Here is a 22,599-nt window from a genome sequence, read left to right as displayed (position 1 = left end):
CTTCTTTTTACGTGGCGGTGGTTTCATCATGTGGACCACACAAAGAAGAGGACTTGAACTGAGTTAGGCTGCGGCTCCTCGCTTCCTCCTGTGTACTCTGCAGCTATCCCATCCCACTGTTGTTAAATCACAGCAGATGGCTTCCTTTTACACCCAGTGCTGTCAGTGGAATGTAAATGTGTCTCCTCACAACACTGAAAACACCAAGGCTGTGTGTTTAATCTGCGCTGTGCAGGCAGAGCGACCCTGAAAAGAACACCAGCTCCCAGCATGTTTGGAGAGTTGGCCCGGATCCTGGTAAACAGGATGGGGAGGATTTCTCAAGGTGGTGACTAATCATGGATTTCTCCCTGGGGTTCCCAGGCCAGCCACATCCCAGAGAAGAACAATCTAAATGGTGACTGAATTGAACAATTACAGGACCCAGGGAAACCGCTCTAAAGGGATAAATGGGTGTGATGTAAGCATTCAGAGCGTGAATTAATTCTAAATCCCTTTGCAGGGACTTAAGATAATAAGAGCTTCCCCAGATTTCAGAGCGTTTAGCATAGGAAAGGTAATATTGTTTTTTAACAATTACTTCAAAATTCTGGGGGGATACAGGAAGAGTGTCAAATATTGGCATTCTGCAGATAGGAGAAAAATGCCCTTAGCAATAAAAATGTCTAGATAGAAAATCCTGTTTTGAGAATATTATTAGCAAACTGGACAAGCAAAATATGAAGTGCTTTGGGTGCATTATTTAATTCTCTTAAATAGGTCTCAGTTGAATAGAAAATAATGACTCTGATCTTCATTTTATTAAAGCAGCCTTTGAAAATTAACCATTGGTAAAAAGATGTTTTTGTAACTTGTACTTGATACTTTGTCGCAAAGGGATAAAGTTCTTCTGTTCCCCATCCTCTAATGACCAAGTGTCAGATATATTATTTCAAAAGATGATGGTGGCACTTTAAACACTATAATTACTGTACATATCAGATAGACTTAGTAACTCAGAAATGTCAAGTGTAATTTCAGCTACATTATCAGATCTAATTTTTAGTAGGGTATTATAATTTAAGCTTACAGAAAAAGAAAGATCTGTTGTAATTTTACAATATTTTTAAGTTCATAGGAAATGCTGTTAGATTTTTGCATTTGCTCTCATCTAAGAAGAAATGCTTAAGACTCCTCAGTACTAATATAAACAAATCATTTACCCAATTGGGCATTTGGACATTGAAGTAAACTGTTAGTAAAGTTAAACGTAATTTTTCCCCAATTCTGCTAATTTTAGACTTTTACCAATTTGAAATACCAACTCTGGGAAGGACTCTTTAGTTCTCATACTAAGTCCAACTTTAAGAACTCCTCACAATGTGAAGATTTCTATCTTTGCAGGGGAATGCAGGCCTGCCCCACCTTCAGGAGCACAGTGCCCTCTGTTCAAACGTACCCAGTCTCAAGCTTGGAAAAGCAATGTCTGTGCTATAGAGAGCGCCCCATTATAGCATCATGCCCCTCCCTCATCTTCCACAAGGCAGAGCTAAAGTCGACAGTGATACTAAAAATAGCCACCACCACCACCACCACCACCACCACCACCAACCACGCCCGAGATTATTTAAAGGGAAGTGCAATGCACAGACATCCATCAATGATACAGATGCAGAATGGGTTTTAGTTCTATGTCTTCTCTTTAAAATAAGAATAGACTAAATGGCACAATAGATTATATAAACAAGGACTTCAACGACAGGCTGTCAAAGTTACAGTTATACATTGTACATGGGTGACTTGACAGCATACTTTATCACCTACACAGGGGAAGCCAATTTGATTCTGGTCAATAAAATACAACCCCAAGAGCTGAGCTGGGGACAAGCCGAGGGGGGGGGGGCAGATTCTGACTATCTGACATCCACTTATTCTGGGAGGGGACACAACAGGAATTGGCACTCGCTGCCATCTGGGGTGTGTCCCATAGTTAAGTCCAATTTGATTCATAAACTCTTAGTTACGTCAAGGGGGCGATGCAGCTGCCTGTGCACCAATGCCATTCATGGCCCCGATAATTTACTGCAGGTCTGAGTGTAAGTGGGACTAGTGATCCCAAAGCTGAATTTACTGCAGTCTCACAACTGTTGAAAATTAAACTACATGTGCTGCAAGTTAGGGGTTACCAGGCTATCTCATTATAGGAGGCTGTCACCCCCCCACCCCAGAGGTTGGAATCTTTGCTGAATTACTGAGAGACTTATTTGAATGTAGACTTGGACCAAATAATTTTCTGATAAGTTGGTCATAAATCCTCAGTAAAATAAGCTTGGTGTTCTCGGCGTATCTGTTGGCTTTTTGATCATTTTTATGGCTTTCCTTTTACTGGTCAAATTATCCTTATATGCTCCTACAGCTCCTCTGACATGGATTAAGTCAACACAAACCAATAGACCTTCATTACTTTGGCGACTGGTTTTGATTTGGGGGCAATAAATACAATGACACAGACTAGATTACCTTTGCGGAAGGAATATGTGATAAGCCACGAGGATACCAGGGATTTGGCTCTTTTTTTTCTCTCTTTGTGTGCATAGTAATAATTATATTAAAAAAAAAAACCCAAAATGAATTAATAGCAGCTTTCACCCTGCTGAAGAAAGTTAGAAGAAAGAACGATGTATGAGAAAAGAATGAGGTACAGGTTTTATTCTCAGAAGGGCAGCTGACATGCAAGGTTGTCCACACAGGACTGCCCAGAGGAGGATTGTCCATCAGTGGGACCAACGTTTCCTGTGGAATGAAAGCACAAGGCAGGGCATCGAGCAAGGACAAGGGCTAGAACGGCTGGGAGCAGGGCCATGGGAGAAACATGAACGGCAAGCAGGAGGCACAGTCGCCGCCATTTTAAAATTAATTTTTAAAACATGACATTTCCAATTTGGGAGTGTGAGCAGAAAACAGGATCTAAAGAAACTCAGAAGGAAATGGGGGGGAGGGGGGCAGAAGGCAGAATAGCCTTCACTGAGATCGACCAAGTTGTTGGGATTTTGCTACTTTCCTTACGCTTTCTCTGCGTGCATCCATCCTTTGTTCAATCAGTGGAAGATGCAGGCTTCACACTTTCCACCTGGAATTTCAGCAAGTATCTGCCATGACGGAGGGCTTCCTTCTTCAACTACAACGCTGGTATTTCACCCAAGAAATTTAGGTTTTCATACACACTTCATATTTTGATTTCTGCAGTTGCCTAATAAAGGCTTTTTAAAGTCTCCTCCCCCTCATAATCCAGAGTAAAATGACCTGCACTCAGCTGTCAGTTCTCAAGCACCTCAGGATTACTTAATTTCAAAGATTACTTAATCTCTACCTTTTAAATTCATTTGCCACTGAATATGTCCTAACTCTTGAGCTTTATGTATAAAATATATTGGCATAATTATTATTACCTCCTAAAATTTATTTACTATGGCAGATGTAGTTTATAAAGAAAATCAACTTTAAGAGAAGACTGCTTGGCATACACAGACACACACACACAAAAAAAAAACCCAACCAGAATAATGAAGCCAGTGTTTCAAATAACTGGTATAGACAGTATAGATTAGGAAATAAAACAGGGGAAAATGTATAGGAAGTTACTTTCTACTTCACTGAGGAAGAACAAATAGAGCTTCCTGTAATATCTACACGTTGTTCTATGCCTAGGATGGGTAAAAGTCTTTCTAGCAAATAAGGGACCACTCTGCTCCATTCCACATTTGTGGCTCTACAGAGGGAGTTGCCTCAGTTTGGCACATTTTCACCGAAAAGAAAGAAATGTCCTGGTTCCTTGTTCCTTGTTCTCCTTAACGGAACAGGATCATGGTATTTCTCTCTGCTTAATGGCATTTTCCTCATTCTCTCAGCAACTGCCTCTGAGAAGCCAAAGCCATGCCAGGAGCTCAGCATCTGCCCTCTTTTATACCTACCTCCAGCCTAGCATTTGCCAAGCAGAACACCAATGCTTGTGGAGTTGTCCCCCAACCCCCAACACACACACACACACACACACACACACACCTATTGAACAGTGAGGACCTTTTTTAGAAAATGGTTATTACAACTTTATTTCCCGCATCCAATATCTGACACGATCTCTGCAGCTTATGAGATGTTCAGTAAAAATGCAAAAGAGTGGCTATATGGCCAGATGAGGAAATGACCCCACTCTTATGAGCACTGTAGAAATTTTCTTACATGTAAAGAATAATTTAATAATGCATCAAGCAGAGTGATGAGCGTTACAGCTGTGAGTTAATATTGAGTGATCAACTGCTTTGTGCAAAGCTCTGCATTTCATATTATTGGAAAGTTCCAGCGTAAATAAGTACCCTTTCCGCATAGTCGTCTGGGGCAGGATTTTCCTGTGAGCAGTAGAACAAATGAGTAATGTTCTAAAAGTGGAGAGGGATTGATTGAAATCATGTCATGCTGTGCTCTCCAGTAAACTGGAAATGGTGCCAGCACATGACTCCTGATTCTGATGTGACAACTCTAGAGTTGCTTTGCTGTGAAAGAGGGTGCCATCTACGCTGTAGCCAGAGCCAGCAACCTCCCCCCCCAAAAAACTAAAACAAGACTTATATACGGAGAAACTAGACTTTAAAATTAGCAATTTAGATTTGCTACGCTAAGGTGTGATGTGGGTTAATTCTCACAGGTGCTCAAGTCTGGTGAGGTCTGGTGTTGTTTTTTTCTTTCAGTGTTTTGTTTCTTTTTTTTTCTTTCTTTGGGCTATAGGGATGGCAATTCTTGTGGAAGAGAAAGCGGCTAGAGGATAAACTGCTCAGCTAGGTTGAGGATAGCATTTACTACGCTGGGTCTATGATGATTGATCGGAATGAAGTAGAGACAGAAGCAGAGCGGGGAGAAGTTGGCTATGGATGGGCCTGACCACCAAGACTAAAGAGAAGGAATTGGGGTAGAGAGCACTAAGCATTAGCAGCACCAGGAGCTGCGTCTCCCACACACTGGACCATCCATCAGCACACACTGATTTCTCAAAGGACCCACAGAGGAGAGACAGGAGAGGAAGGCTTTCCAGAGGCCAACAAGGACCAATGTGATAATGGTTTAAGAGATCTCCTAATGGAGATGAAAAGAAATATGCAGATCTCAGATCTCAGAAAGTGTTGCTGGTGGCAGCTTCCTTATTTTTCAGTCTTCAGTAGGAGTTCCCAGAAGGTGAGGGACAGGAAAAATAAAGTTAAATAGAAAGCTTGTGCTTTCACAAAGACAACCGTATTCAAGTCCTCTTGGCAGCTTAGCCATCTTTGTCATCTCCTTCCTTTTTGGCCACCCCCCTGCCACCAGCACCCCCAGGAATTAATTACCTGCAATCTTCACTGAAAGCCAAAACAAACTGTCTCCTCCTCCTGTTGAGCATGTGCTGAGGTTTTGGTTCGATTTAAATCTCAAGAGAAAGAGGTTCTGTGTTTGGGAAATGAGTAGCTCAAGAAGTCCTGCTGGACAGGTACCTGGTTTTCTCTGTCACGTGACCATCATTGGAGCGTGGGATAGACACTGTTCCAAGAGCATAAAAGAGAGAAGAGACGATGAAAGGGAAGGAGAGTGAAGTAGGACACGCATCTGTACCTCAGTAGAGTTCCTGAGGCAGCAGGAAATGTGGACAGTGCACTTGAGAGATTAAAACTTACTTCAGGTAAAGCCGATGACCCCAGGAAAGGCCTTCATTGGAGGGAGACAGAAAATAGTCATACCTCCATCATTCATTGCCATATTGGGAGAATTAAGGCTGCTTTTGTGGAGGAAACATCTGGCAAGCCCCCAACCCAAGGTCAAAAGAAATGGCGAGGTATTATCTCTGGCCAATGAATTTATAAAGCATATTGCAAGCTAAGTGTGCTTTATAGGGCTGGAACTTGGTTTTTGCATGAGAGAAGGAAAGATAATTTTTATTCTTGAGGTCTTGTGTTCCAAGGCAAACAATGATATTGCTCATGCCACCTGTTTCCAGAAAGTAAAACAGGAAAGCCATGTTCTTCAGACTGCTTTAAGCTTTTGCCCAATTTCTGTTTCTAAAGTTGAAAAGAGGCAGGAAACAGCACGAGCACCTCAGTCATGGTAATTAGCCCCGAAACTCCACACAGTCCTGTGCTTCCAGGGAGCTCATGTATAATCTCAGTTTGCTAAATTCAGGAAGAATTGTGTCCCTTTCTGGCCACCGTCACAGCACATCTCAAATCAGCTAGTGTGAGCTTTTTTTTTCCACAAAAGTTCACAAGACTAAACAGGCCACAGTTGGGCGAATGAGTGAGTGAGTTAACTTTATGCTGAATCAGTGCATTTCTCCTCATTCTCAGTGTTTCGATACAGCCTCCAATATAGACCCATCAGTATTGCCTAGCATGGGCACCCATGGAAACCCTTCCGGCTCGTTTCTCTCTACACTGTACTATTTCAGCCTTGTATTCACCCCACCCCCACCCTGAGTAATCCTGATTCCAAACAGCAGAGCTGTAAAGACTTTTCAACTCTGTGGTGAGAGTTTATGAGAAAGACTTTATATTCCGTGAGGAACTTTGAAGGCTGTCAATTGCATTCTTTGACAGTTCTGTGGGGAATGGGGGTGAATGTCACTGTTTAGATGTCCTCGACAATCCCCCAGAGAGCTCTGTTTTAGGGAGCAGCATCCCACCTGATGAAGAGAGGGGTAGAGTTTAAATGTCTTCCCTCCACAGCTGCCTACTGTCCGCCATGGCTGCTCCTAGGGAGAGGCATATGAGCTCTCTGAGGCCACTCTTTCTTCTCTTTCCTAAGTTTTACATTCTATAGAAGGAACATCTGACTAAATCCTCTCCTTGCTGTTTGAGGACAGTTCCCAAGTCTCTTCCTTTAAATTTTCAGTGTCTTATTCCCCGCCAACCCCCAAACTGTAAAGTGAAGAGTATATTTATGGTTGAAAATTGGCAGCTGTCACAATAATAATAATTTTAAAAGCAAAGCTCTGGCACAATCAGCATCACTATGGGAACGCCTGTTTTTAGCAACTCACTGATAAGATGCAGTTCAAGGATTCAGGCCTGCGTGGGAGTGGTTTACCATCCATAAAGTGAGGACCTAATTGTTACAGTAGGGATTCCCAGGAGCTGCTCTCTCGCGTCTTAAAGCTGGATTCTTAGCTCTTCCTTTAATTCAGCGGGAGAGTTGGAGTGATACCTTTATATTGCTTTTTATATGCAGATTCGAATGTTCTAAGTGGTGTTTGAAAACACTAGCCGAAAGTAATTTTTCCTAATCACCGATTCACATAATAATATTTTATGGTTATTTATGTAACATTTAAATACATACATCTCACACACCAAAACTCACAAGAAGAGGCTGTACCATAGAACTGCTGTCGAGTGACAGGCTCCTGTTTTAATACACAAACCCCATTCCCTCATCCACTTGTCTCTGCATGTTCCTACTTACCTGACAAGTAACTGAGTTTCGAAAACAATCTGAGTGAATTAAATCCACTTTAGCCTTTTCCAGAAGCCAAATAGCACCACTATTTTTAATCACAAATGTTTATTTAAAAAAAAAAAACAGAAAACAAAAGCAACGTCATCATTCGGTGGCAGTGCATAGGGGCAGGGACAAATTCACAAGCAGTCCCTGTTCCATGTGACAGAGGTCAGGTTAGAGGTGAATATAAAGAAGGCCAGGGAGAAGCTGGAACTCGCAATTGCTTTTTTTTTTTTTTTTTTAAAGTTCTACATTTGGGAGAACAGCCTACATGGTAACAGCATCCATCTGTGTCTCTTCACTTTAAATAAACACTGGCAAGTTTTGACTTCCAGTGTCTTGAACGCGTGAGGTAAATCTTCATATAAATCCTCGTGGCTTCACAGTTTTTCAAGGCTGTTTCTAATATATTTATTGTCTCACATTCTTCCAAAGGCTTTGGCTACAACTAAGCCAGAACATTAAGAATCAAAACAAAACATTTCTCCACTTCGTTGTGAAGGTGGAGAGTTACATATAATCAGTTTTCTCATAAATAACAAGCACATGTGCATTTTTAAGATACCAGCACGAGAATGGACTATAGGTTGGTGACAATATTTTAGAAAAGTCATCTTTATTATATAGTCATTTTAAAAAAGGATTACTAACTTGTACATACTATTTCAAGGAAAAGTTGACAAGCCCGTGTTAGAGCATACCCCGTCCCCACCATTCCAGTCATATCATTTGACAACTCTATCATGAGCCCCTGTGTCCATGCAGTTTGAGTTACAATAAGATCAACTGGGTTCTATATTGGTAAAGAATTGTTGAAGAATAAGAGAGCAAAAAGTAGACCTTCAGTCGTGGAAACTCAAAAGTCAAAAGTCATCGAAGCAATGTGAAAAATGCCATTCCCTCAGCCCCATGCTTAATGCCGAGATGTGAGAGAGTCAGGGGATTGCTTCATTAAAAACCTTAACAGGAGGCCGAGACTGACAGCTCAGGTTCAGTCTTCATGGTCAAGAGGCACGGTGCTCCTTTACAAATCAATAGAGCTGGAGATCATGGCCACTAATATCCTGTCTCCTGGTCACTAGTGGGAACACGCAGACATGTTTTGTATAGTCTAGGCTTGCTGGATGTCATTTAATATGGTCCTTTTAAGTCACTGGCAACACCCATTCTGAGAGGGGAATAAGCGTCTCTCCAACTGTGAAATAAGTTGCTGATATCCACATAAATAAGGGGCAGAGCCAGGAATCTGAGCCCAGCCTCTTCCTCCTAACCATGTCAGTGTCCAGCTTAGGGTGACAGAGGTGCAGCCAGAATTCAGCTCTCGGGTTCCTACCTCTTTTCTCAGGCTAGTGAGAGAGCTGCAGACAAGGCCCTGAATTCTCACGGGCTACAAAGTAAGGGAAGCAGGTCCCTGCGGGCACCACCGAGGTCTCAGCCCTTGTTCCCTGTGGCCTCTCCAGCTATACTGTACTAGGGTGTAGGGGTCCTGCTTCGCCAGTATAATCAGACTCTGTAGTGACAAAAAGAAAAAAAAATCCAGGAATGTTCAAAAACTGGAAAAAAATTGATTTGTCTCCTGCCTGTGTGGATATGAGCATTCTATCTCATTCATCCAGGCAACAGCTATTTACTCCCGAAAGGACACAACTGGGTGGAGACAGTAACAGCAACACATCTTTGAAGAAGAATGCTTTGTCTTAAAGCCCCCAGGAAATGCTGCCAAGGGCTGGGTGCATGCTGGTCTACAGGTGCTGCTGATTTTCAATCTAAACTCCTCCACCCTCTACCTCCAACCACCCCCCTCTCTTTCTGTCTCCTCTCCCCCTCCCCCTCTCCCTTCCTCTCTTTCTCCCTCTCTCTCCCTCTCCTTCCTTCTCCCTCTCCCTCTCTCTCTCTCCCCTTTCTCTCTCTCCCCCTCTCCCTCCCCCTCCTTCTTCCCCTCCTTCTCCCCCTCTCCCTCTCCCTCTCCCTTTCTTTCTCTCTCTCTCTCTCTCTCCCTCTCTCCCTCTTCCTGTCCCTCTCCCTACCCTCCCCCTCCATCTCCCTGTCCCCTTCTCCCCTCTCCCTTTTTCTCTCCCCCCTCCCTGCCCCCTCTCTCTCCCTCCCCCCTCTTCCTCTCCTTCCTTCTCCCTCTTCCTCTCCCTCTCCCTCTCCCTTTCTCCCCCTCCCATCTTTATATCTTATTTCCCCCCTAAGTTTGGATCAAGGTCATGCAATTCTTTTTCCTATGTTGCTTCTTCCCTGCCTTTACTCTTTCTCCCTCCCCAACCTCCCCTCCCTCATCATAGGAGCCAAACTTGTAAGACAGACCCACACATGCCAAGCTCTTGCTTGAAGACCATTAATCGGTGGCTCCTCATAGGACAAATACTGACTTTGGGCAGCATTTCGATTGCTTGAGACTATCTCCTTGTAGTTTTCTCATCTCTCCTGTCTGACATGTACCTGTGTGTGTACCCTTTGCTCCCTTGGAGTCCCCTCAATTCTACATTTCTTCACTTAGAATAGTGGAATATTTCCTTATCCTTCAAAGAACAATCATATGCTTCTTTTTAAGTTAAAAAAAAACCCCAGGTAGGCTACACTTAATATTCATGACACTCAATAATATGCATTTGTAATGTACTGTAATCATATGTTCATGTGAGTGAATGTCATTCTTTTTTCCTATCCTCACAGAGGAAGATCTAGATTCAACTTTGATATATTTTTATTTTTATATACTAGCTTATAGATGCCTACATAATTGATATAAACTGATGAGTGGGTAAAAATATGGTAAACCACATATGAGCATGGTTTATAGTAATTAGGTCAAAGATAACATTATGGGGACTTTACTGTGTGGTATTAATTGTACGATTATTTGAACTGAACTCTGAAGGAACAATAAAAATGATTAAAGACAGTAAGGATATTAGATTGCCTGGAATGTTAAAACAGTGTTTTCATATGTAACATTCTGTTGACTTAGTAATGAAACAGGGATCATACAGAGGGCTAAATGAGAAGTGAGAAGGCAAAACAGCTTATTCCTTTTATGCTGTCAGAAATAGTACTCTGAACACATCACTTAAACAATTCACACAGTACTGGCTCTCTCCTTAATATTTCTATGCATATTCCTGTAGCCTATTGCTAAACCAAAAGGTTGCTGCTTTGCTAAAGAGACAAACACACAGCAGTGGTCATTATATGAACTTCTGTGTATAGAAAAGCCCCATTGCTTTCCAGGAGGGTTCTTCCTGATGTGTGCTGCTAAGTAGTGTCTGGGCTCGCCAAGAAACAAAGTCGCTTTAACAAACATCAGTTGTTACATAGTATCTTAGTCAAAATGATGACCCAGAAACTAACGTTAAAAGTAGCCCATCAGTCTTCCTTCTCTAGGGATGTGTTCGTCAGACCCAGCTAATTTAATCTTTCTCCCAAGAGCTTTAAAGCAATCATATGGCTGGTTCAAAATCATGAGCTTGAACGAGGAAGGGAACAAATCATGAATGTCACAGTCCAGTAAATTTAGGATGATTTTGCACGTATATGGCTCCATCTTTTTCTTTTTAAATGAAGGATCTTAGCCATTGAGACAAAAGCGCTGAGTCAATACAGTAAATATTTCACACACATTTTCTCCCAGCAGACCTTAGAGCCTCAGTAGCGGACCATTTGCACATGACTTGGAAATCACCAAAGTCTGGTTACACTGCTGAAAGGAGATACCAACTCCATTTCCTTGGTACTCATGCCAAAGTACCACCGTCCTAGCACGAACCTTTCCTCTAGAACTCACATAATCATCCCTTCAATCCTTACAGATGGCTGACGACAGGCTCGTGGGCATTTTCACTGCTGTTGGCTCTGGAACTTTGGCCCTGTTCTTCATCGTCTTACTGGCTGCCGTTGCTTCTCTTATTGCCTCCAACAAAAGGGCGACTCAAGGAACCTACAGCCCCAGCGGTCAGGAGAAGGCTGGCCCCCGAGTGGAAATGTGGAGCAGGATGCCACCCCCGGCACTGGAAAGGCTCATCTAGGAGCCTGCTGCTTCTCTCAGAACAGAGAAGAGCATGATGAGCACCACGGGTTGTGCCTGGGTGAAGACGGTTTTGCATCACTGGAGATCCTTACAGCTGGGACTGTGGGAAGGATTTCCATAGACACCTCATAGACCTTCACGGGGATTCACCTTACACCACTCTTTAGTTATATCACCCATTCACAGAAGAGTGTCCCTGTGTCGTGCCTGTCAGCCTCAGAATTAGCAAAACATCTTCCAGACAGAGAACACAGTATTTTAGAAAAACTCCAGAGGCTTCCCCTTAAACTCTACACATAATCCACCTAAAATGCATAGTAGCCAAGTGCTATTAATTATACAGAACCAAGAAGATTAGAATACAACATTCACTTCTTGTTTTGCAGGAAAGGTTTTATGTTTTGTTTTGTTGTTGTTGTTGTTGTTGTTTTTTTGGACAGTGGCTCATTATATAGACCAAGCTGGCCTCAAAATCACATGCACCCTCAGGATTCCATGTGTCCAACCATGTTTGTCTTACTTTTGAATCTTCTGACATATGGTAAAAGATTCCAGTGGGACCTGAGGAGATGACTAGCTAGGTAAAGCAAGGGCCGTGTAAGTGTCAGAACTGGAGTTTGTGTCATTATTCACGTAAGTGTCAGGTGAGTGTGGCCCCTGCCTGTCATCCTAGGCCTGAGGAGACTATCCATCAGGGCTCACTGGAGCAAGCCGGTTAAACTGTTAGGGTAGGAAAGTTCTGGCTTCATGTGAGAGACCCTGATGCAATATGAAAGACAGTGAGTCAAGATGACCATGTATGTCAACCTCTCACCTATACATGCATATACACACACGTACACGTGTGCTCAAACATGAGGACAGGCACACACACATGCCACACATAGATGCGAGACACACACACACACACACAGTCTAATTGTGTGTAGCAATGAGAGTATACTTTCCTCCTTCAATGGAGATTTAGTGAAAGCCATGAGAAGCACGCACAGTTTAAAACGTGACCCGACCATAACAAGTTAAACTGAAACCGAGCTGTTCTCCTGTCCAAGCTTGCCTCTAGAGTTGCTCATTCTGTAAGTTGGCTGCTTGGTTGGTTGGTGGATGGTTTCTGTGTTTGTTGTCTTTTGTTTGTCTGGGATATTACATGTAAGAAAACTAATGTGTAAGAACCATCAATGAACTTTGTTATGAAGTATATCTTTTGCCTAAGTCATTTAGAGTCATTATTCTTTGTGTAGATTTGCTTCCAGTAAGGACATTTCCTAGACAGAATTTAAGGCAGGAAGAAAATTGTTTGTCAAGCATGAAAGACACTCTTTCAGGGACTTTTGATAATGCCCAACAGAGATGGCATCTAGAGAAGACCCCATAGTGAGATGGGCATTTGTGCATCCCAAGGAGAAAATACCTTCTGTTTATATATTGTCTATTCTGTGATGGCTGTATCTTATAAATGTTTTTGAAATGCATGTAACACTGTTATAGTATGAAATAAATAAAGTAGCAATGGATATATATATATATATATATATATATATATATATATATATATATATGACACAATCTAATAAACTTTAAATCTAAAAGAAGAAATCTATCCTCCTTCCCAACTACTATCAGTGCAGACAATCACTGAGCTTTTTTTTTAAAATATTAGCAGTTTTCCCACAATACAGGAAGTTCTGTAACTTCAAATGTGGCATCAATGATTGATCAATCATTGGCTTCTCTCCCATGAGCTATTGCTTCCTTTAAAAGCTCCTGTTCTGCAGCTTCTGCTGTCAGCTGAGTAGCTACAGAAGAGTCTTCCTGTTTCCTGTCTTTTTCTTTCTTCCTTCTCACACTCAGGGTCTTGCATCTCCTTCCCACTGCCAGACACTTCGTAACACTTTTCACTCTGTTTCCTCTCATTAGATTGTAGTTGATTTGAGAAATACTTTTCATTTTATGGGGGTCTGTTGTCACAGCATCATGCATCATCTTGAAGAGATTTAACTCAGTGTTTTTTGAATACATGGAGAAGTGACAGTGTCAATTTGGTTACGTTTGTCGTGTCTCGAGCAAAGTCCCAGTGAACCCAAGATGCGTGCCTTCTGGGTCAGTGAACTCCCTCAAGATGCGCGCTTTCTAGCTCTATAGCTGATCTAGGGTCCTAATCTCTGACTTCCCCTCAATAGTCAAGGCTGTGTTAAGCAAAAAATTCCAGAAGACAGATGTCTGTAGAGCTCTACATGAGAAGTATGCCAAACAGGCACATTTATTTTTGTATCTCACTAGGGCTATAACCTCTTAATAGAAGGTTCATGAACAAAAGGCAAAAGGAACTCTTACTTTAAAAAAATCAAGTTTCTGAGATTTTAAAAATACAGGATATAAATTGGTCTGATTGGTATTAGTATGGAAAAATAGAGGTAGCTTTAAAGTTAAAACCCAGTTTTAACTTTCCTTTAGAATAGCGTAATGTCAGCAGTGCAATGTCTACATATGTACATACATATATACATACATACATTCATACATACCCACAAACATGCAAATGGCCATAAATTATGAGTGATTCAATATTGAAAATGTCCCAACACATAGTATAATGATTTCTCACAAGCTGCCCTAGCTCACCAAATATTTGTATCTGACACAAGCAAATTAGTAAAAATACTCAAGGCTGGCAGAGCTAAACAGTCTTGTATTTGCCCTAAATGGTCTTTAAGCCCTCACCTTAAACCCAGACATCTAACACTGGCATCACAAATGGTGGACCCTTCAGCTCACATGGCCTCTTTTGCAATTCGTAATTAGGACGCTGGGTTCTCTTCACTCATCTCCTCCTCACCCTGAGGGGTAAGAGCCTGTCATCCTCCTGAATTTACGCTGGGTCCGTGATCTGTCCTCCTGCTCTAGCCAACAGAATACCCTGGAAATGATGCTGTGGTCCCGTACCACCTTGCAGCTCATGGAAGGTGTCCCAAAGGCTGCCATGTGGCAAAGAAGTCTGGAGAGAGAGAAAGGAAAAGCAGAGGTGGAGGCTGGGGTCATCGAGCCACGCAGGCAGAGCCTGCCGCCTGCCGTGCTAAGTCAGACAATGAACCTGTCATTGCAGATTCCTAAGAGGCAGTCATTGTTTAAAGCAACAACAGGAAGGGTTCCAGGGGTGCGTTGTGCAGTAATAGATAACTGCGACACAACCACTCCTATCAATGAAGTAACTAAGACAAATGTACGTGCTTCAGTGATGGATTTGTTTTGAGGAGTCTGTATTTATTTGCATATCGAGAACAGTTAGTATATTATTAAAGGGCCACCTAATTAGGCTCAATTTCCCTCTAAGTGGAGAATTTCCTATCAGGTCCAGGTGACGCTAAAGGTCACAGAGGCTCCAGTACAGATATGTGCAGGCATTGGTCTCTGGGATAAAGTGAACCCTAGCAGTCTACTTCCTGTCCAGAGGAACTGTGGCCCTGGGACAGCCCATGTAAAAGACACATCTGGTGTGTGTTTACAAGGAGTGACAGAAAAGCTCCTGCCAGAGGCCTCTCATGTGGCTTTTATAATCACCACGAGGACAAAGGCCATCCGGAAATGACAAGTGACCGGCACTTAAATCAGCTGTCAAGCTTGCCCTTCCTAAACTCCATACATGACTACTGTTCAGCATGTCCTCTTCCCTATTACACAGAGAGGGAAATGGTCCCAGGGGCCAACTCTGTTCAGTCACTGTTATCATCATTAGAATCAGTATCAGCTGCAGTAATTGAAGAATAGCAGTCATGGTGCACAGAGGGAAAACTGGAAGGCATCAGGATTGTGATGAGGATTTTGAGGACAGGAAGAGATCCTGGCTGGTGAGTGTAATGCCAGGCCTGTGTTAACAAACGTTGCTAAATAAAATGCATTATGTCTCATCAAAGCAGAGAACAACATTGAAAAGTAGATTTTGACCATTATTTTGGACAGTTTAGGGGTTTAAGAAACAGGTTTCAATTGATGATGGGTCCTACCCAGGTGAACTGAACTAATCTGTAAAATGAAAACCAAGTCTCCATTGCACAAGCACATCGCAATGATTATAACTGAAATGTGCCCAAGCACAGTAAGCACACAAATATAGATTGAGTACCTGTTGTCCCCTGCAAACAGGGGACCTGTTGTCCCCTAAGAATATTGAACACTTCTAAACATATTTATTCTCCATTTCCATTTTTTCTTTAGTAAACCTTCAAGTCCGTTCACTACTGCATTTGTTGGCTGTGGCATTTCCATGTTCAACTTTTGTAGTTCTTTAGACATTCTTGATATTAATACATGTGTTAAGTGTATTTGCTAGATTTCTCCTATTTTGCAGGCTATTCATGCACTCTACTGACAGTCTCCTTTGCTGTACAGAAGCTTTTTAATTTTGTGTAAACCTCATTTGTTCACTGTTGAGTTATTTCTTGGAGTATTGGAGCCCTTTTCAGAAAAGTCTTATCTATTCCTATGCTTTGAACTGTTTCCCTGAGAACATTAGGTTTGGTTGTCTTATAGATGCCATCTGCTGTTGCCAACAGTGACTATTAGGGCTTTAGGATTTCTGTAAGCATCACCAGACATACACACACACACACACACACACACACTTTCTTGATCTTTCTCGTGTTTATTCAATTTCTGACTAGATTTATGCTCTGTGGTGTTTGATTCAAGCACTGAAGTTTGCAATTCTGAAGTAACTATGACCTCTAATTTCAACCTACTTCTAGTAAAAGTGAAATTTTTCAATGTTTTGAATTATATTGAACAGTGATGACGAAGAATGCATGGTTTTAATTTTAGCCCATTCTTCTGTGACTTGACACCCAGGCTGGAACACTTTATGTGTTCCCAGAAGCCTGGGACCAACACCTGTCAAACGTACTTGGCAGGGCTTGCCTGAGGCCAGCTGCTTTGGGAAACAGTCACAGGGATCTCCTTGAGTTGGGCAACAGCCTCCCTTCCAAAGCTGCTTTCCAGTCTGTGTCTTCCAGCTCTAAATGAAAATGTCTTGGAGCTGTTCATGGTTTGCATCTTGAAGCTCCCTGCTCAAAATGACTAAAATAAGACAGACCCTAAATAGAAACATTCATGTGGGGTTAAGAGTCTCCAAAAACATTTTCCAGAACTCAGTTTCAACCTTGCCCTCTGGGTCACACATTTGCATACAACATGGCTCCATTCCCTCAGCTGCCTGCTCACGGGCCACTGGAGAATGACCAGGCTAGCTTTTCTACAGCAGAGCTAACTGAGAATGCCCAGCATTTGAATTATTGGTGGATGTTTACTCTTTTAAGAAGAAGCTACAAGTAATACTAACCCTAGAATCCAGAACATTTTGTTTGAATCAAACACCTACAGAGCATAAAACCATGTGAATGCTTTAATTATTTATTTCTATTGTCACTACGTTGTTTATTTTACCAGGCTACCTAATGCCATCTTTATGCAAGTACGTAATACTCTTTAAGCATGTTCCCGATGCCTTTGTACCTCCACTTTCTTGCCCTTCTGCCTTTCTGGAAGTCTTCTTGGTCTCCCTGGAAAGGCTCACTTATAATTTCATGCCATTTATATATGAAATCTAGGACCATAAGTGACATAAAATGTGTGACACTTGTCTTTCTGAGACTGATATAATTCACTTAATGGGGTTCTCTCCAATTGTGTTCATTTCCCTTATGAATATCGATGCAAAAATATTTAATAAAATTCTTGTCAACCAAATCCAAGAACACATCAAAATGATCATCCACCATGATCAAGTGGGCTTCATCCCAGGGATGCAGGGATGGTTCAATATAAGGAAATCCATCAATGCAATCCATTACATAAACAAACTCAAAGAAAAAAACCATATGATCATTTCATTAGATGCTGAAAAAGCATTTGACAAAATTCAGCATCCTTTCATGCTAAAAGTCTTGAAAAGAACAGGAATTCAAGGCCCATACCTAAACAGAGTTAAAGCAAAATACAGCAAACCAGTAGCCAACATCAAACTAAATGGAGAAACTTGAAGCAATCCCACCAAAATCAGGGACTAGACAAGGGGGCCCTCTCTCCCCATATCTTTTCAATATAGCACTTGAAGTTCTAGCTAGAGCAATTAGACAACATAAGGAGGTCAAAGGGATACAAATTGGAAAGGAAGAAGTCAAATTATCACTATTTGCAGATGACACGATAGTCTACTTAAGTGACCCGAAAACCTCTACCAGAGAACTCCTACAGCTGATAAACAACTTCAGCAAAGTGGCTGGTTATAAAATCAACTCAAGCAAATCAGTTACCTTCCTATACTGATGCCCTTCTCAATAGCCACAAACAATATAAAGTATCTTGGTGTGACTCTAACCAAACAAGTGAAAGATCTATATGACAAAAACTTCAGGTCTCTGAAGAAGGAAATCTAAGAAGACCTCAGAAAATGGAAAAATCTTCCATGCTCGTGGATTGGCAGGATTAATATGTTAAAATGGCTGTCTTGCCAAAAGTAATCTACAGATTCAATGCAATCCCCATCAAAATCCCAACTCAGTTCTTCACAGAGTTAGAAAAAGCAATTCTCAAATTCATCTGGAATAACAAGAAACCCAGGATAGCTAAAACTATTCTCAACAACAAAAGAAATTCTGGGGGAATCAGTATCCCTGACTTCAAGCAATACTACAGAGCAATAGTGTTAAAAACTGCATGGTATTGGCACAGTGACAGGCAAGTGGACCAATGGAATAGAATTGAAGATCCAGAAATGAATCCACACACCTATGGTCACTTGATCTTTGACAAAGGAGTGGAAAACATCCAGGGGGAAAAAAAAAGAGCCTTTTCAACAAATGGTGCTGGTTCAATTGGAGGTCAGCATGCAGAAGAATGAGAATTGATCCATTCTTATCTCCTTGTACTAAACTCAACTCCAAGTGGATCAAGGACCTCCATGTAAAACCAGACACACTGAAACTAATAGAAAAGAAACTGTGGAAAACCCTTGAGGACATGGGCACAGGGGAAAAGTTCCTGAACAGAACTCCAATAGCTTATGCTCTAAGATCAAGAATTGACAAATGGGACCTCATAAAATTACAAAGTTTCTGTAAGGCAAAGAACACTGTCAAAAGGACAAAACGGCAACCAACAAATTGGGAAAAAATCTTCACCAACCCTACATCTGATAGAGGGCTAATATCCAATATATACAAAGAACTCAAGAAGTTAGACCCCAGGGAACCAAATAACCCTATTAAAAATGGGGTACGGATCTAAACAAAGAATTTTCACCTGAAGAAATTCGGATGGCCAAGAAGCACCTTAAGAAATGTTCAACATCATTAGTCATTAGGGAAATGCAAATCAAAACAACCCTGAGATTTCACCTCACACCAGTCAGAATGGCTAAGGTTAAAAACTCAGGAGACAGCAGGAGTTGATGAGGATGTGGAGAAAGAGGAACACTCCTCCACTGCTGGTGGGGTTGTAAGATGGTACAACCACTTTGGAAATCAGTCTGGAAAACTGGACATGACACTTCTGGAGGACCCTGCTATACCTCTCCTGGGCATATACCCAGAGGATTCCCCGGCATGCAGTAAAGACACATGCTCCATTATGTTCATAGCAGCCTTATTTATAATAGCCAGAAGCTGAAAAGAACCCAGATGTCCCTCAATGGAGGAATGGATACAGAAAATGTGGTATATATACACAATGGAATACTACTCATCAATTAAAAACAATGAATTCATGAAATTTTTAGGCAAATGGTTTGATCTGGAAAATATCCTAAATGAGGTAACCCAATCACAAAAGAATACACATGGAATGCAATCTCTGATAAGTGGATATTAATTAGTCCAGAAACTCTCAATACCCAAGCTACAATTAACATAACAAATGACTCCCATGAAGAAGTAAGGAGAGGGCCTTGATCCTGGAAAGGCTTGATCTAGCATTGGAGGGGAGTACCAGGACAGAGAAAAAGGAGGGAGGTGATTGGAGAATGGGTGAAGAGAAGAGGGTTTATGGGACATATGGGGAGAGGGGAACTGGGAAAGGGAAAATCATTTGGAATGTAAACAAAGAATTTAGAAAATAAAAATATATAATAAAAAAAGAAATCTAGGACCATAAGTAACATAAAATGTATAACACTTGTCTTTTTGAGACTGACATAATTCACTTAATGGGGTTCTCTCCAATTGTGTTCATTTTCTTGTAAAAATCAAAACATTCCTCCTCTTTATAGCTGAAAAAAATGCATCCTATGCACAAGCCACATTTTCTTTATTGAATACTCTGCAGAGGGGTTGGGTCTGTAACTTAGCTAGAGTGACTAGTTCTGCAATATGTATTGATATTTAATAAGTATCTCTGTGAAATGTTAACTGGAGTCTTTGGGGTTAACATCTAATAATGGGGTATGCGACTATATGGTAGGGCTCTTTTGTAAGTAGCTTCCATGGTAGATTCTATACTGACTGACTAGTTTATTTATATTCCACTATCAGAATAAAGAAGCTCCCTTTTGCCTATGTCATTACCAGAATTTGTTGCTATTTTTCTTGATGATCGCTTTTCTGACTGGTGTGAGTTCGCATTCCAGTGTAGCCCAGATTCTCATTTCTCTGGTGGCTAGTGACATTTAACATTTTTCACATGTTTACCGCCCATTTGGATTTCATGTTTTGAGAACTGTTTCATTAGCTCATTGACTGATTGGGTTGTTTGATTTCTTGTTATTTGTCCCCCTGCCTGAATTCTTTACAAGGAAATGTCTCTACATTCAAATGTTCAGGACACATTTAAAACCACCAGGGGTAGGTTTAATTTGAAAATTTTTTATAAATAAAGCTCCAGTTAAGTCTAACTTAACTTTAATTAAGGGATAAAATCTTAATGAATGATTTTTAGGTAAAAAAAAAAATATATAGGTATCAATGTTCCCATGTGAAGCCAGGCTCAATTTTTCCTAAAAAGTATTTGACGTAATTTTTCAAATTCATTGATATTTACTTCTGGGAAAGAGAAAAATGGGAATCTATCTTGGTTGGTGATTAGAATAATATATAAGTTTTAATTCAGTGTCCTTCTACTGACAAATACTAATTGAATAACTAAATCTTAAGTAATATGATTTTAGTGTCTCAAATAGAACAGAGATAAGGATAACTACTATTTATGGATATTTAATCTGAAGAATGGATCACTGATAGAAATTACAATTATGGTGTCTTACTTAACACATATTATAATCTTAGAAAGTCATCCCAAACTAATAGTATATGAAAAAGCCATAGGAAATATGATGATTCATAAACTAGCAAAAACTCATTTTAAAAAGAGGTTTAAAAAGAGTTACCCTGTATAGATGGATAAAGATGGTCCTAGAATCCATAGGTTTTCAAAAAAGTTCCTAGTGCCATGGATAAGATAGCACCTGTGAACTTGTTAGGTAAGGAGGCCCCTTTGGTCACAGAAACTAATACAGACAATTGATACATTAAGACCTTCTTATAGCAGAAAATTCTATTAACATTCAAATGTTGTCCCCCCTCCTCAGCATCCCCATCCCATCCCCTTCCCCTTAGCCTCTAAGGGGGTGTTCTCCCACCCGCCCACATAGGGTCACTCCCCAGAGAGGATGGAAGCCCTGTCTCGCTCTGACTTGTCCTTTGGTGATGGAAGTTCTTTCCCTACACAGTATAATGTGCTGCTATGCACTACTCTTAACAGTCGCCTAAGCCCCAAAACTAAGCAAATTAAAATTTTCACTTTTTATAGAAAGTTAGCTGTCTCCAGTATTTCATTATAGTAACGAAAAAGCTAACTAATGTAGTTTTTAAAGTCGGGTTCTTTACCCCCAAACTCAAGTATTTGCGATAATGAACTCTTTAAAGCAGTAATTGATGAGAGTACACAAGCATAAGTATGAACTTTCTAAAGAAGTATATTTGATATCTGTGAAATTTAATACAACTAGGTGTTATAATTTATGTGATAAGGGCATGATATAATTTGTTTCCAAAGGCCAATGCTACTGTAAAGGCAGCCCCAGTGTGTAGAAACAATGAGACCTTAAGTTAGACACTTAACCATTGACCAAGTGGGATTAATGTACTTATCACGGAGCTGAGTTCATTCTTTGTGTCCTTTTTAAAAATAGGCTACCAATATGTATCCCTGGCTGGCCCAGGACGTTGGTTTCGCCCTCAGAGATCCTCCTATCTCTGCCTTTCAAGTGCTGGGATTAAAGTAGTGTGAACCCATGCCCAGCTAAGTTGGTGAGCCAAGACAAGAAAGACTTTATAAAAGGTTGAGCCTCGAACCCCTCAAGGGTTCATGTCTCCTGGTGTGATAACTTCTGTTTGTGTTCTTACTATTTAAATGCCGTCAGTCATGAGTCTTCAAAGCCATACTCTCCAACTCACAAATTAAATAAACCTCTTTCCTCTATGTATTTCCTATCTCTGTGACTTTTCTGATAGTAATATAAAATGGGCTAATAAACTGGTATCAGTGAATGAGACAGTTCCAACTGGGATGAAAATGTGGCATCAGCTTTGGGGCAGGGTAAAAAGGCATCCTACAAACTATATGAGAGGCTGCCTAAGCATTGTTTGCTTAACCCCTTCATCACACTCACCTCACATCACATCACACTCAGATCCTCTTTGGTCCACAAGCCTTTCCCACTGACAGGCAATGATGGGAAAGATTCTAGAAGAGTTCTCTACATGTTGCTAATGGACACAGTTCTAGACACACCATAAACTTGCTGCCCCAGGAGTCAGTTGGTGGATAAGCACTCATCACTCTAACTGGTCCCTTACACTGTATGTGAATAATGAAAGGGGAGCAAAAAATATGTCCTTTATATGAACATCTATATGCATTTGAAGCTGTGTTTCCTGGATGGGGGTTAAGTATTTCAGTTAATTATCTCTTATTTTAATATGGTCACTATTTGCCATATATAAGGAAGCATATCCTAAATTTTTCTTATTATTTACTGTCCAGGGTATTCAGTTTTAAGTTTTTATTTCTATTTACTAAAATGTTTTTTT

The 22,599-nt window shown here is 40.9% G+C and overlaps 1 protein-coding gene across 1 annotated transcript in view; it reads left to right on the top strand.

The window, feature by feature from the left end:
* Positions 1-11,522, top strand: part of Crb1 (crumbs cell polarity complex component 1) — a 139,679-nt gene extending 128,157 nt beyond the window's left edge. The window contains exon 12 of the mRNA XM_052199917.1: positions 11,307-11,522. Within this exon, the coding sequence (XP_052055877.1) occupies positions 11,307-11,522 (216 nt within the window). The remainder of the gene's footprint in view (positions 1-11,306) is intronic.
* The last annotated feature ends 11,077 nt before the right edge of the window (positions 11,523-22,599 follow it).

This window comes from Apodemus sylvaticus, chromosome 12, assembly GCF_947179515.1.
Source record: "Apodemus sylvaticus chromosome 12, mApoSyl1.1, whole genome shotgun sequence".
NCBI lineage: Eukaryota > Metazoa > Chordata > Mammalia > Rodentia > Muridae > Apodemus > Apodemus sylvaticus.
This window is presented reverse-complemented; position numbering and strand designations above follow the sequence as displayed.